Source organism: Equus przewalskii, chromosome X (genome assembly GCF_037783145.1).
Source record: "Equus przewalskii isolate Varuska chromosome X, EquPr2, whole genome shotgun sequence".
Lineage (NCBI taxonomy): Eukaryota > Metazoa > Chordata > Mammalia > Perissodactyla > Equidae > Equus > Equus przewalskii.
The window spans coordinates 103,970,970-103,986,757 of NC_091863.1; the positions used below are offsets into that span (position 1 = coordinate 103,970,970).

General features: G+C 39.1%; 1 protein-coding gene across 2 annotated transcripts in view; it reads right to left on the reverse strand.

The window, feature by feature from the left end:
* The window catches only part of SMARCA1 (SNF2 related chromatin remodeling ATPase 1), a 116,800-nt gene that overhangs the window by 23,228 nt on the left and 77,784 nt on the right, over positions 1 to 15,788 (reverse strand). For both annotated transcript variants that reach the window (XM_070605179.1, XM_070605177.1), the window contains one exon: positions 13,898 to 14,006. In XM_070605179.1, coding sequence (XP_070461280.1) covers positions 13,898 to 14,006 — 109 coding nt within the window. The remainder of the gene's footprint in view (positions 1 to 13,897; positions 14,007 to 15,788) is intronic.

Sequence of the window (15,788 nt, forward strand, 5' to 3'; positions counted from 1 at the left end):
TAAAGTTACCATATGACCTAGCAATTCCACTCCTAGGTATATATTCAAGAGAATTGAAAACATGTCCACAAAAAACCTTGTAAATGAATGTTCATAGCAGCATTATTCACAATAGCCAAAAAGTTGAAACAACCCAAGTGTCCATCAACTGATGAATGGATTAACAAAATGTGGTATATCTCTACAATGGAATATTAGGCAGCCATGAAAAGTAATGAAGTACTGATACATGCTACAACATGGATTGCTACAACATGAATGGACCTTTAAAACATGCAAAGTCAAAGAAGCCAAACACAATAGGCAACATATTTTATGATTCCATTTATATGAAATATCCAGAATAGGCAAATTCATAGGGACAGAAAGTAGATAAATGGTTGTCAGGGGTTGGGGGAAGAGCAGATTGTAAGTAATTGCTAATATGTACAGGGTTTCTTTTTAGGATGATGAGAGTGTTCTAAAGTTAAATGGTGGTAATGATTGTACAACTCTGTGAACATACCAAAAGCCACTGAAATTTACATGTTGTTAAAAATAAGAATTTTGGGCCAGCCCCAGTGGCAAGTAGTTAAGTTCAGCATGTTCCACTTTGGTGGCCTGGGTCCAGTTCCTGGACACAGACCTACACCGCCTGTCTGTCAGTGGCCATGCTGTGGTAGCAGCTCACATACAAAAAGAGGAAGATTGGCAACAGATGTTAGCTCAGGGTGAATTTTCCTTGGGAAAAAAAATAAGAATTTTAAAGTACATGAATTATATCTCAATAAATATGTTGTTAAAAATCAAAACAAAAAAGGAAAGAAGTCGAAATATATCGGTAATCACAATAAATCATAATGAGTTAAATTTAGCTGTCAAAGGCCCATATAGTTTTGGAGGCCAGTTTAATCAAATTTTCAAAAATGTATAATCCAGATTTTATATAAAATAATCCAGAAAAAAAGAGAAAGAAGTTAATCTCTCCAACTTATTTTGTGAGTCTAGTACACCTTGATACCAAAACTAGAAAAGAACAGCACAAAAGGAGGACAGAAACAGAACAATCTGACTTATGATCATTGATGAAAAATCCTAAATTAAGTATTAGCAAACCTAGCAATGCATTATAATTTTTAATACATATGACCAAGTGGTATTTATCCCCGCAATGCAACATTAGAAAATCCACGTAATTCACAAAATTAAGTGTCCAAAAGAAAAAATTCATCAAATCTCACTAGGTGCAGAAAAGTCATCTGATAAAATTCAACATTCATTCATATGATTAAAAAAAACCTCTTAGCCAACTTAGAACAAAAAGGAGCTTCCTTAACTTGATAAAAGGTAGCTACCAAAAACCTGCAACAAATATCATACGTAATGGTGAAACATTAGACTCATACTCTTTAGACTCAGGAAACAAATCAAAGATCCTCATCACTGTTTCTCCTCCAAGTCTGGAGGGACTTGTCAGAACAATAAAACAATATAAAGAAATGAGAGGGGATATTCTAAAGAAAGAACAAAAACTGCCATTATTTGCAAAATGATAGCTTATATAGGAAAAGCTAGAGAATCTGCAGACAAACTGTTGGCACTATTAAGAGATTGCGGCAATGTTACTGGATGTCAATCGATACAGAAAATTTAATCAACTAGAAAATGTAAAATAAATTGTTTAAAATATCATTCACCATTACAAAAATATATATATATATAATACACTTAGGAATAAAACTAACCAAGTATGTGTAGAATCATAACGAAGAAAATTATTCTTGTATTCCAAACAAAATCCCAACAGTATTTTTTTCATAGAACTTGACAAGCCAATTCTAAAATTGATATGGAAGAGTAACAGGCTAAGAATAGCCAAGAAAATTTTGAAGAAGAATGAGGGGGTATTCATCCTACTAGATATCAATTTATTATAAAACTATACTAATTTTCAAACAATGTGATATTAGCACAAAAATAATCAAATAGACCAGAGAGCACTAAACTTTTTCTGTAAAGAGTCAGATAGTAAACAGTTCAGGCTTTTCATGCCAATGGATACAATTGAGGATATTATGTCGGTACTTAAGAAACAAGAGAACAACTCCTTCCCCACCCCACCCCATTTGCCTGGGGTGGGCCATCCCAGGCTGTGAGCAAGCTTGGTACTCTCTGTTAGAGACATTCTCTAGATGAAGAGCTACTGACCAAAGGATAAGGTGCCATTCACCAACCATCCCGATTTGCCTGAGACTGCTTGTGTCATAGCCCTAAAAGTCTCACGTCCTGAGAATCCCCTCCATCTCCAGAAAACCAGGATGGTTGGTCACTCTACCTAAAGGAGAAAGGCCTGGCGGGCTTGGAGGAGGGAAGAGTGGCTGCCACCACAGTCAGTTTCATTTTTGGCTCCAGCAACACCCAGACCCCAGCACACCCTTCTCTTCTCCCAGAGAACTTGGCTGTCTTAACTTGGGCAGGTGGCCAGAGGGAAGGCAACTCGCTAAGTCACTGACTTCCAGACTAAGATTCCAATGGACTGAGATTCCACTGCTCCGTGCTGGCAGTTGCCAAAAGTAGAGCCTCCAAGTATGCGGAGACCAGTGTGGGCCATGGGCAGCAGGGAGGTGTGGCATTCAGAGAGGGGAATGAGGCAGAGGCGTATGCCCAGACTTGGTCTTCACCACTTACATAAAAAGACTCACTCATAAAAAGTTAACTGTAGATTAGGCAATTCTCCAAGACAGCATTCCTCTATGAGGTGACACAGGAATTAAGGCTGCTATGATTATGTGGCTCCATTATCTCTACAGCCAACCTCCATGCCCGTGATGAAAGGGGGAGGGACGGAGAGAGAGGGACAGAGAGAGAGATTGACTATAGAATCACAGATATTTTACACTGCCTCAGCCAGAAGATAACCGCATCACTTCTGCTCACATTTTATTGGCCAGAACTAATCATATGGCCTTGCAAGGGGACTGGAAGGTATAGTTTTCTCTTGTTCAGGAAGGAGGAATATGAGACAGAATTTGGTAAATACACAGCATACATAGCATTGTCTCTGCCACAAATGCTCATTATAGTTTATAAGGTGAAAACAATACAGTTTGTAATGTAAAAGCTTGAAAACAATACAAATATCCACCAAAGTGTTAAATTAAGTAGCACAAATGTATGCATTGGAATATTACAGTGAAAATGAATGGGCTAGATCTGCATGTCTAAACATCCATAAATCTCAAAAATATAATGTTGAAAAAGCATAAAAATGTGGATGGGAGGGATAAGCACCAACCTCTAGATAAGGATTACCTCTGAAGATGAAAGGAGGGCGGGTAATGACATAGTGGGTGGAAGCAGAATGAGTCTTCAACGGTATGAAATGACATTTTGTTTCTTTTTAAAAATAATCTGTGGGGCCGGCCCCGGTGGCCTCGTGGTTAAGTTCAGCACGCTCTGCTTCAGCGGCCCAGGTTCAGTTCCCAGGCATGGACCTATACCGCTCTGTTCGTGGCCATGCTGTGCTGGAAGCCCATATACTAAAAAATAGAGGAAGACTGTCACAGGTGTTAGCTCAGGGCGAATCTTCCTCAAGGAAAAAACAAATGATGTGTAAAGGCAAATTTATAGGAAAAGAGGGCTGATTAGTGGTTGCCTGTGACTGAGGGTGGGAATGGGGAGTGACTACAATGGACAAGAGAGATCTTTAAGGGGTGATGGAAGTCTTCAAAAATTGAATTGTGGTGATGGTTACACGTCTCTGTAAATCATTGTATTCTACACTTAAAATGGTGAATTTTATGGTATTTGAATCTTACCTCAATAAAGCTGTGTAAAAAAACTATCTGTAATAAATATAGAAAAATTCTATATTGTGTGACTCCATTAATATAAAAATAAAATGTTTGGATATGCATCAAAAGCTTTTTTTTAAATGATGGGGTATAGTAGTTGGTTTCTACGTATAGATCTGATGACTCCAGTCAATTGCTTTTTGGAAAGGAAACAAAGACTATGGGATTGAAAGATAGCACGGCTGAAATAATAACAATGATAACAATAACTACTTCATATTATTTGATTTATTAATTTAGATATGTGCTTATCTAAATTTTACATTAGGCATGTTGATTATCCACTCTCATTTTGTGAAGCCAAATCAACGTTTTCATCTCACTGGATCACTTTTTGCATCATCTAACACAATTTCCCAGAGCACACCATTTTTACTTCCAAATAATAGCAGAAGATACAGAATTTTAAAAATACTTATATGATGTTCTCTCTAGAAAAAAAATGTACCCCGGCAATAACTACCTATAGGCCTAACATACATAACAATCCATTTTTTCCCATTAATAATTTAACATAGTGATTAAAAGTATAGGCTTTGGAATTTGATGAGTGAACAACTATTGAGAACTTACTAAGCACCAAGCTGATCAATCTTCACAATAACTCTTTGAAGTAAATAATGTTATTTAGCATGACTTTTCAGATGAAGAAAAACAAGGCTCTGAGAACTTGAGTAATTTACAGCTAGTGAGGATCTGGTGGCAAAGCCCAGATTCCTACTCTAGCTCTTCCTATCAAGAGTCTAATCTACCCGGAGCCATGTCATAAAACTAACCACAAGGATCTGGTGGAAGGAGAGTGTTGTCCTCAATCCTTGTCCACGTTGTCAGAGCAAAACCTTATGTTTTCAGTTCATCCAATGATTTCAGGTAATTTTAATACCAAGGGTTCTAGAGAATTCAGATGTCGTTGCCTGAGTTTTTCTGACTGTCTTTTAAGGAAGGTTCCACATTCACCAAATCATGGATAATCCTCCTGTTACTTTAACTCCATAGAGGACCCAGGAGCGTTGGCTGACTCAATAGCCAGGTAGCAGATCAGAGATGGCTGACATTCTCTGGCAGCAATGGAATAAAAAGAAAAGTATAAACCCCAAAATGAAAACAGCAGTAAAGAGACCATCAGAGAGCTCACTCAATCTCTGAAGACAGAAAGCAGATGTAGAAGTGGTAACTGACAAAACGCAGCAGAAGAAGCAATAGCCTAGAGGATGCATAGAGGGATACAGCCAAGAAAGGAGTCAGTATGCTCTCTGGGATCAGACAAATGCTCACTGTTCAGAAGTACCAGACACAACAAAAAGTAGGAGTGAGGTGAGGAACTGACAACATAGGGATTAATTAAAAATCTGTATGTGGAACAGTTGAGTCTTCCCAACTTCCAATTCCACATGCACAGAAATATTTGCCACCAGGGAAAGGAGCCTTCTTCTCTGGAAAAATTAAACAGCTAAAGCAAAGGCCTCTGCTTTCCGATCCTTGGGAGTTCCCTACCACATCACCCTAAAGTGAAGCATACCCATTGATCAGCTTTATCTAAGCACAGAGATCCACAGCAGTTGTTTATATTTTATTTCATTATTCTTATAGATGAACAGATACCCAGGGATCATCAGGCATTTGAAGAAATTTTGCAACGGAAAAGAGATCAATAATAAACAGAAAAATGGCCCCAAGAGAAACAGCAATCGTTCAGGGAATAAAGAGAACTTAAACAACAATAAGAACACAATAATTTTTTTATCGTGGTAAGAGCACTAACATGAGCTCTACCCTCTTAACAAATTTTGAAGTGCACAATGCAGTATTGTTAAACACAGGCACTATGTTGTACAACAGATCTCCAGAACTTACTCATCTTGTATAAGTGAAACTTTATACCCGCTGAACAACAACTCCTCATTTCCCCCTCCCCCTAACCCTTGGCAACCACCTTTAAACTCTCTGCTTCTTTGAGTTTGACTATTTTAGATACCTCACATAAGTTGAATCATGCACTATTTGCCCTGCTGTAACTGGCTTATTTCACTTAGCATAATGTCCTCCAGGTTCAGCCATGTTGTAGGATACGGCAGGGTTTCCTCCCCTTTTAAAGCTGAATAATATTTCATTCTATGTATATATCACATCTTCTTTATCCATTCATCCATCAGTGGACATTTAGGTTGCTTCAATGTCACGGCTGTTGTGAATAATGCTGCAGTGAACACAAGAGTGCACATCTCTCTTCAAGATCCTGATTTCAATTCTTTTGGATATACACCCAGAAGTAGGATTTCTGTATCATATGGTACTTCTGGTGTTTTTTAGGAACCTCCATACTGTTTTCCATAGTGTCTGCACCAACTTACATTCCCATTAACAGTGTACAAGGGTTCAAATGTCTCCATATCCTAGCGAGCACTTCTTGTCTTGTTGGGTTTTTTTTTTATAATAGCCATCCTAGCAAGTGTGAGGAGATATCTCATTATGGTTTTGATTTGCATTTCCCTGGTGACTAGTAATGTTGAGCATCTTTTCATCTCCCTGGTGGCCATTTGTATGTGTTCTTTGGAGAAACGTCTATTCAAGTCCTTTGCCCATTTTTTAATCAGGTTATTTTTTTGCTATTGAGTTGCAGGAGTTCCTTATGTATTTTGGATTTTAACCCCTTATCAGATATATGGTTTGCAAATATTTTCTCCCATTCTGTATGTTGCCTTTTCACTCTTTTGATTGTTTCCTTTGCTGTGCAGAAGGTTTTTAGTTTGATGTAGTCCCACTTGTCTATTTTTGCTTTTGTTGGTTGTGTTTTTGATGTCATATCCAAGAAATCATTGCCTAGACCAATGTCATGAAGCTTTTCCCCTATGTTTTCTTCTAGGAGTTTTATAGTTTCAGGCCTTACATTTAAATCTTTAAGCTATTTTGAGCTGATTTTTATGTATGGTGTAAGATGTAAGATGCCCGGTTTCATTCTTTTGAATCCCACTTACAATAGCATAAAAAAAGAATAAAACACCTAGGAATAAATTGAACCAAGGAGGTGAAAGACTTCTACAGTGAAAATTACAAAATATTGATGAAAAAAGTTAAAGAAGACACAAATAAATGGAAAGACATCCTGTGTTCATGGATTGGAAAACAATATTGTTCAAATGCCCAAACTACCCAAAGAGATCTACAAATCCAATGCAATTCCTATCACAATCTCAATGGCATTTTTACATAAATTTAAAAAAGTTCTAAAATTCATATGGAACCACAAAAGACTGAATAGCCAAAGCAATTTTGAAAAAGAAAAATAATTTTAAAACAGCATCCTCAGAGAGATTCAAGATATTGCATCCCTAAAACAAGGACAAAATGCCATGACAAAGAACCAATCAGAGAAAAAGAAAGAGCTTGTGTAAATTTAAAATGTGATTTCCAAAATAAAATTAAGTAACAAAGTTGAGCATAAAGCTGAGGAAATTTTCCAGAAAATAGAATACAGAGACAAAGAGGTGGGAAATCCGAGCAAAAAGATAAGAGACACAAAGGATCAACCCAGAAATTCTAAATATGATTAGCAGAAGTTTCAGAAAAGAGAATTGAGGAGGGAGAGGGAAAGAAATTACCAGGAAATAACACAAGAAAATTTTATAGAACTTCATGAAGACCAGGGTTTCTATATCAAAGGGACCCCCTCAGTGTCCAGTGCAATGAATCAAACACATTCCACAAGAAGCCACATTAGTGTAACAAAAAATCAAAAGAAGGTTCTAAAAGCTTCCAAAGACAACAAAACTGATCATCTACAAAGGTACAAGAATCAGAGTGGCATCACATTTTTCACCAGCAACAATGATGCCAGAAGGCAATTGAGCTACGCCTTCAAATTCTGAAAGAAAAGTACTTTCAAATGAGAATTCTGCATCTACAAACTTATCAATCAAGTGTGAGACTAGAATCAAAACACTTTCAGACACTTAAAACTCAAAGGGTTTCTCTCTCACACATTATTTCTTAGGAAGTTACTCGAGGATCTATTCCAGCAAGAAAAAGTTAACAAACAAAAAAAGACATTGAGATCCAAGAACCAGTGGCTCCCCCCAAGGACTGCAGTGAAGAGAATTCCTAGCGTGATTGCCGTTCATTAGAACTGGGGGGCAATCAGGCCAGATCGGAGCAAAGTGATGGAAAGCTCCAGGAGTGAGGTATCCATAGAAAACAACAGGAATCAAGAGACTCCTCTGATACCATGCTTAAGAAACTGGACCAACCAAATAGATGATAAAGGCAGGAGATGTCTGGGAATTAGGAATGCAACTAAGCAAACAATAACTTAGGCAATACATGCCCACAGACTCTTCTGGAAAGAACTACTTAAGGATGAAATACATCCAGGCAAGAGATAAACAAAATAAACATCTTATAAATGGAGATTCTTTGGCAAAACAGACTGGTGTTCCAAGCATTAAATCCCTGTAAACATAAAACTAAAAGCAACCAACTATGGAAATTGAGGTTATAGGTACTTCCCATCTTAAGCAATGTGGTGAATGGAAAAACTACATTCCTCAGCCTCCCCTACAGATGTGGCGAGGTGAGGGGAGCAGGCAGTGAAATACATATGTGCCAGTTCGGGCTTCCGGAAGTATCTTTTTTACCTTCTCCCCACCCCCCCCCCCCCACCTTCTACCTGCTTCTTGCCTGGAATATAGACATGATGACAAGAACTCCAGCAGCCACCTTATGACCTTGAAAATTAAAGTCACACACTAAACATGGCAAAGCAGGAAGACAGGGGAAGCTGGGTTCCTAATAAGTTCATGGAGCCCCGACCATGTCCTGACTCCCACCTCCAGTCTTTTTTTAGGTGAGAAACTAAATCCTTACGTGTTTGTCACTACAGTCAGGTCTCTATTCACTGGCAGTCAAACACAATTTCTAACTGATTCTTAGAACACGGAGTCAATGTTATCAACCTTGACAATGTGATATATTATTATATGAAACAAAAATTGGAAAAGGAGAGGAAAAAACATAAGTGTGATTTCCTCATCTTTCATAGCAGGGAGTCAATCAATATTATTAAAAGTGAAACAAGAAAGAAAAAACACAATAACACCAACCTATTGATGTTTTTTCCATCAATTTTTATCCTTACCCTTAGAGAGATCTATTAGAAACTGATATGCCTTATGTTGAATATTTTTCCAAAGTGTATAGTTTCTTCAGTTTGACCTCATTTTCTCTTTATCCCATTAAATTCTAGTACAAGTAAATTGAATAATGTAATTAAAACTATGTATAATATGATTCAAATTTTATCATAAATTGGTTCTGTATGCTTATTACCTATCTGTCTCTATGTGTGCAATGAGATATCTAGAATGCTGTTAGCGTCATGTTAATGGTGGTTCCATCAGGGTGGTGGGAATTGGGGTGGTTTTAGCTTTCAACGTTTTACTTTGAGTTGCTTGAATTTTTTATAATGAGCATGTATCATTTTTAGAAGAACAATAAAGTCATTTTGAAATGAGAGGATTAGAGTCGAAGGTCTCCAAAGATCTCCAAGCTCTAAAAGTCTATGATTTAATATTTTATGAAGCAAACACAGATCCATAATTCAGTGATAAAAGACCCCACATTCTTTTGTAAAAATAATCTCTCACTGCATCTTCTAGCCTCCTTTGACCACTGCTCTTTGTCTAGACTCAAGCCCTATTGGAAAAGCATTAGATGACCCCAAATCATTAACCTTAGAGGATAGTGTGTTCTCACCAACCAAAAGCAATTTTTTTAATACAAATGAAAATTTTAAAACATAAAGCATGCTATCTAATCCAAAAACAATGAAGAAACATCAACTTACATATAAAGTAGTTTTTAAGATTTAATTGTAATGACGGCAAAGTGTCTACTTAGGTTGTAAATATAACTCATATTGACGTCCCTTTTCTCAAAACAAGGAATCCAAATAGATCATCTGGTAGGAACATCCACTATTCCTCTAATCTTCCAGCTCTTTCATATCTCTGTGTCTTTGCACACACCGTAATGCTTTCTCCCTCGTCTATAATTTGGACAAACGTCATTCACCTGGGAAAACTCAGTCCCTCCTACCATTACAGGCACACCTTGTTTCATTGCACTTTGCTTTATTGCGCTTTGCAGTTATTGGGTGGAGGGCAAGACTCTCCATCAGGAAAAAGATTATGACTTGCTAAAGACTCAGATGGATGGCTAGCAATTTTTAGGAATAAAACATTTTTAAATTAAGGTATGTACATTTTTTAAGACAAGATGCTAAACATAACTTTTATATGCACTGGGAAACTGAAAAATTCGTGTGACTCGCTTTATTGTGATATTCGCTTTATTGTGGTGGTCTCGAACCAAACCTACAATATCCCGAGGTATGCCCGTACAGGCCTGTAGCACTTGGTGTATACCTCTGTTATAACAGTTCTCAGGGCCATTATGTGTAATTGTGCAGGTTGTGCACTGCACAGAGGCACCCAGCTGAGGGAGTAAGTGGGAGCCGAAATCTATCCTGAGCTCAGCTGCCAAGCCAGGCTGTACCTGCCTAGAGGAAGTCTCTTATATATTTGCACAAAGACATCTTATAAGTTCACATGGACTCTTACAATTGTTTGGATTGAAATCAGAGTTTGCTTGTCTATTGCTCCTCCTAGACTGTGAATTCATCAAGGACCTGGCCTAGAGTAGGAACCTCATGTCTGTTTAATGGATCCTGAATAAATATAAGATATAAACAGTTCCCTTAATCTCCTAACATCACAGTGAAAACAAGTGTCAGGCATTTTTTTTCTCCCCTTATTTAGGTTGAAAAATATTTTTTAAAAGTCGTACAGAAAAAAAAGGAAGAAAATAAAACTAATATTTCATGCGTAGCAACTGTATGTAAAGCACTTCACATATATTATCGCATTTTATGTTCCCAATAACCCTACCCATTAAATCTTATCAGGAGCGACAATCAAAATATTTAACAACCAGTACAGCATGGGCACCCGCCATTCAGAGTGGACACTGACCCAATCCCAATCAGAACAGAGTGCAGCTGTAAACAACTGCCCCACCCACGCTGGTAAGTATCAGCTGAAGGTTTGCCCTGAGTACATCATCCCCACATTACAGATGGGCAAATGAATGCTCACAGAGGTTAGATAATGTGCCAAGTTCACATAGCTAGCAAGTGGAGAAGCTAGGAGTAGACCCTGGATGAGATTGATTCCCCAAACCGGTGCTCTTTCCCCCATACCATGATGCCTCTCCTTGGTCTCTAAAGCCCAGCAGGAGTGTGGGAAGTGGGGTCTAAGTTTCCTGATGTCTATTCCAATGTCTATTCACTAGACTGCTTCCCTTCCCCAAAGAGGAATAACCATTGTTTATGACTCTAAAGTAATGACCCTCATTCCACAAGTCACACACAACAAATAGTCACGTTGCTTTAGAGTCACACTTCATATCCTAATAAATCTGAGTGGGACACTTTTATTACTTTATACATTGAAAGCGTTAGCAAAAGGAGACAATTCTTAAACAATGCTCTTGGTTCCCCTTGCATTTTTTAAAGTCTATATTCTTTCAATTTGAACTACATCACGCAGTTCCTTTCAGCAAATACTCTTCAACTGCTGAAGAATATACCAAATGTAATTTTGTTCTGTGAAAGTTCAGGGCAATACTTTGCATCCTGCACATTTTACTATCAGTTGAAGAATTCTAGCTTAAGATCTCACATGTATGTTCTAAGAACATATATTATTTTTGGATCCTGTTATTCATTCAATCCTTGGGTCAGTCATTGCACAGCACTCTGGCCAGGCACTATACATCATGCCAAATCCCCACTGGGAATGACAACATTCAACAATGTTTGGTTTGCTTTGAGGTTGTTTTCCATTACAGCCCTGTAGGAGCTTCTAATAAATTTGTTTCTGCTATGAAACCAATTCTTTGTAGAGGAAAGGAGATTTTTTTCTTCCTTAGATCAGTTTTACTGGAATATAATACTAACCTACAGGCAATCAACTCATTCTGATTTTTGACCCAAAATTTTTTTTTGGAAATAAAAGAGTAAACCTAAGGAAAGACTATAACAAAAAAAATGCCTTTTTAAATACACGATTTCTTCTTTTTTTACAAAAATAAATGGTGGCTTTCAAAAATGCAAAATTTACAGAAAGACATGTTCAAATTGCTTTAGAAGAAATCGACCAAACCATGAAATACATTATTTCCAACTACACTGATGCAAGTACACATAGAAAATATTATATATATATGCCTTTTTTAATATGGGTTTCGGATCTTTTTTCTATGCAAGTCACAGGAGTGGTATTCAAAATATTTAACAACCAGTATGGCACAGACATCAGCCAATCAAAATGGAAGCCAACCCTAGCCCTGGAGCAGAAGCCTAGGCCCTCTGCTGGACCACAAATGAACCCTTTAGTTGCTGGGCGGCAAGAAGATCTCGGGGTTTTCAGGAACGGATAAGGTCAGCTGGGGTGGGGGAGGCACTGGAGGAGCTCAGGGAAGGAACTATTTACCAATCATTACCAGGCATTCAGTATTTTAATAACCAGTACACCTGGTTATTAAATAATTACCTGTAGCATATTTTAATTTATATTATATTGTAGCATTAAATTAAATATTAGCATATTATTTAAAATAACCAATACAGTGAGTACCATCTGAAAATCAATTCTGCTAGTCAATACACTGTACTCAAAATGTCCATCTTGCCTGCCAGGCCCAAGCTTTGTCCAATTACCCTACCCGTAGCCCCCTGCTGCCCAGGCAGTCATGTTATACACTAAATTACTCAGCCCTTCATTGGCCACAGCCAAGACTCAGTACGGACTCACAATCCAAGCACTGAAAATACATAGGCCGACCAGCAACTCTTTCTGACCTGACACAAAGATAAACTGGCAAGCCAGTCAGATTCCCAGTCTTAGGAATCTGAGTTAGGAAACACAAAAAGACCGATGCAAGTAGGAATTAGTTGTTTCCTGGCAGGAAATGAGAATGGGAAAGCTAGGGTTGGAGAAAAGTGGCAGCAGTTAACCACAGAAGTGAGTATGGACATCACAATCAGCACATGAGGAAAGGTGGCAATCCAGGTGCTAGGAGTGACAGAAGACAGGGAGACCTCCGTTTTGGGTTTACAAATCAAGGGATCTCAGGAACACAACTGACAGACGACCTAGAGAAATTCTCCTGGATTGAAACCACCGACAAAACCCCACCAAAGGCCTGATTCAAGCAACCTAGAACAGCAGTTTGTAGAGTGTAATTCCTGGACCAGCAGCATCAACACCGCCTGGGAACTTGTCACAGTGCAAATTCCCACTGAAGCAGAAACTCTGGGGGCGGAGCTCAGCAGTCTGTGTTTTAATAAGCCCTCCAGGTGATTCCGATCCAAGCTCAAGTTTGAGAACCAACCCCTCAAGCTGGCTTTGCCCAGAGTGCCAGAATTACCTGGAAATGGACTGTTGCTGCCCTTAGAGCATCTCAGGGGTAATCCCACCAGAGGCAGATTCTCCAGTTGGTCAGATTTGCTGACCAAGGAACTCCCTTATCTGCAATACATGTGGCCTACCAGCTCCAGTATATAATTCACCATCCTCATGCAGCTGCAGGATGCAACATATACTCTGAACCAGCAACCATAGGCAGGCCCAGGAATTAAGTTGAAGATGCCACCCAAAAGTTACAGACACTGAGTCCGACAAGCAGCTTTTAATGTGATCTTTTCACATTACTTCTAGATAAAACTGCATTGTCTTCCTCCTGGAATTAGGGAAGCAGGTTTTTGTGGTTGAGGCATAATAGGTAGATTGTTTTAGGCAGAGACAACTTGGTACTGCATATAGGAGAAAGGTTAGCATATCAAGGGGCAAGAAACAGACGATAGGAAAATGTCAATTTACTGCCTGTTAGTCCACTGCCTGCCTGCAACCTCTGCTGCTCATGCTTCTAAGTTTTATATCACATGACCTTGGCCTCTAGCCATAGAGCGTACCCCTGACCGAGGTGCAGCTGTCAGTCAAACCACTTACCTACAATGTGACCAGATGCAGAAGATGATCTGTACCCGTTGATTCTCCCACTCAAAAATCTGAAGACTGCAGCAGTGAGAAATGACACCTGAAGCTTACCAAAAATGCCCTGAGGAAGAGAAGGATCTATGAAGGATTATGGCAAGGCAAAGATACAGCCAAACCAGAATGCATTGCACAGTACGGAGTTGCAAGAAATAACCTCAGGAGGCCATACACTATAGAGGCTACAGACACATAGAGAGAAAAGCAGAGATACTGAGAGAGAATGACAATGACTGGCACATTGAGAGAGACGTCATGTAGTCCTGGAGAGAGATGGAAAGTTTAACTGCCAGGATTCCCTGGCCGGTGTCCTTGCAATACCCACCTTTTTGTATTTAGGTAATGGAAGTGAGTTATCAGAATGCCTGAGGAGGGGACTACTTAAATTAGTTTGAGTGTAAGAGCAGGTGAGGGAGATTAACAAAATGAGAGACACAGAGTCAACGAGAGAGACACAGAGTCAATGACAGAGACAAAGACAAGGAAAGAGAGAAAAATACACACAGACCAATGGAGATAGAGAAACACAGTCCCTAGAGATGCAAAGCTGGAAGGGCATTCTGTCAGAGAAAGGGTCAGAGCCACAACTCCTGCTCCCAGGAGTTTAACCTGAAATCCAACTAAAGGAAGAATGAATGAATAATGAACATACAAATGAATAAATAGTAAATACTTTTTAAATGAATAAAGTTAATGACATTTGTCAGGATGGACAGAGGTGACCCTGGCCAAGGCCCAGAAAGAGCAACAAAGCTTCTGAGATCAAATCACTATGAGAGTAGAAAGAGATGGCACCAGCGGCACCTTGCCCCAACTCATGTAGTTGTAGAGGAACAGGACTGGCTCTGTGGGGTGGCAAACCCCGCAACCAATCCCATCCCAGCCTTTCTGATGCCCTGAAGAAAAGTTAATGTTTCTAAAGAGCTAAAGTGTTTGAATCCCAGACCAGTTTTTCCTGGATTACCTTTGCTCGGTGGTGGCCTGGGTGGGGAACTCACTTAGGGGCCAGCGAAGTGATGGGAGCAGAAGTGTTCTGCCATACACATCAATTCAGTCATAACGGGTGACAATGCACAGTCCAGCACTAACAATGGCAGCAATGGCAATCAAGGTATCACAAACTTTGCCAACTTCGGTGGCAGCAAAAGTGGCATGAAAGCCTGTTCTCAAGCAAACAGCTTAGAGTAGCAAAGGTGGAGGTCTCCAGCCTCGACGGGGCTTGTCTGAGTTCTGGCCCAGTGCCAAAAGAGGAGTAGCAGGACCAACCCTAGACCTTGGTAAACATGTTGGACCTTGGGTCATTTCCAGACGACATAGGACATTTTGTTCTCACTGCCTATTTTGACCATGCCATTTGACCCAAAGGACATTTTTGTTCCGCATTTTGCTCTCTCCTGCACCCAGAGTATGGACCATTTGGGTTACAAGAATTCAACTTTACTAGGAGTTTAATACCTCTATTTCAACTTAAAAGAAATTTCTTTGAATGTATAAATAGGGATTTGACACCTTGAAAGCAGCTGAGCCTGTGAGAGGAAAGACATTGTGTGCCAGTCTTCCCAGTTATAGAGTTGGCACATGGCGCCTTAGGTCCTCATCTCAGAGTACTCCTGCTTTACCAGTTTATAGCAATGATAACCTGTAGCATGGTGCCTAAGGGGAAAAAAATGAAAAGGCAGTCCCTGAAATCTGAAAGCTGGCCTGATGCTCACAGCTAGGCCATCTTATTCTCCTATTGGACATTCACAATGTCACGTAATATCAACTTCAAACAAGGTTACTCTGAAAATATGAGAGTGAGACAAAACAAGGCCACTTTGTAATTTTGTCTTAAGCACAAGGTCGA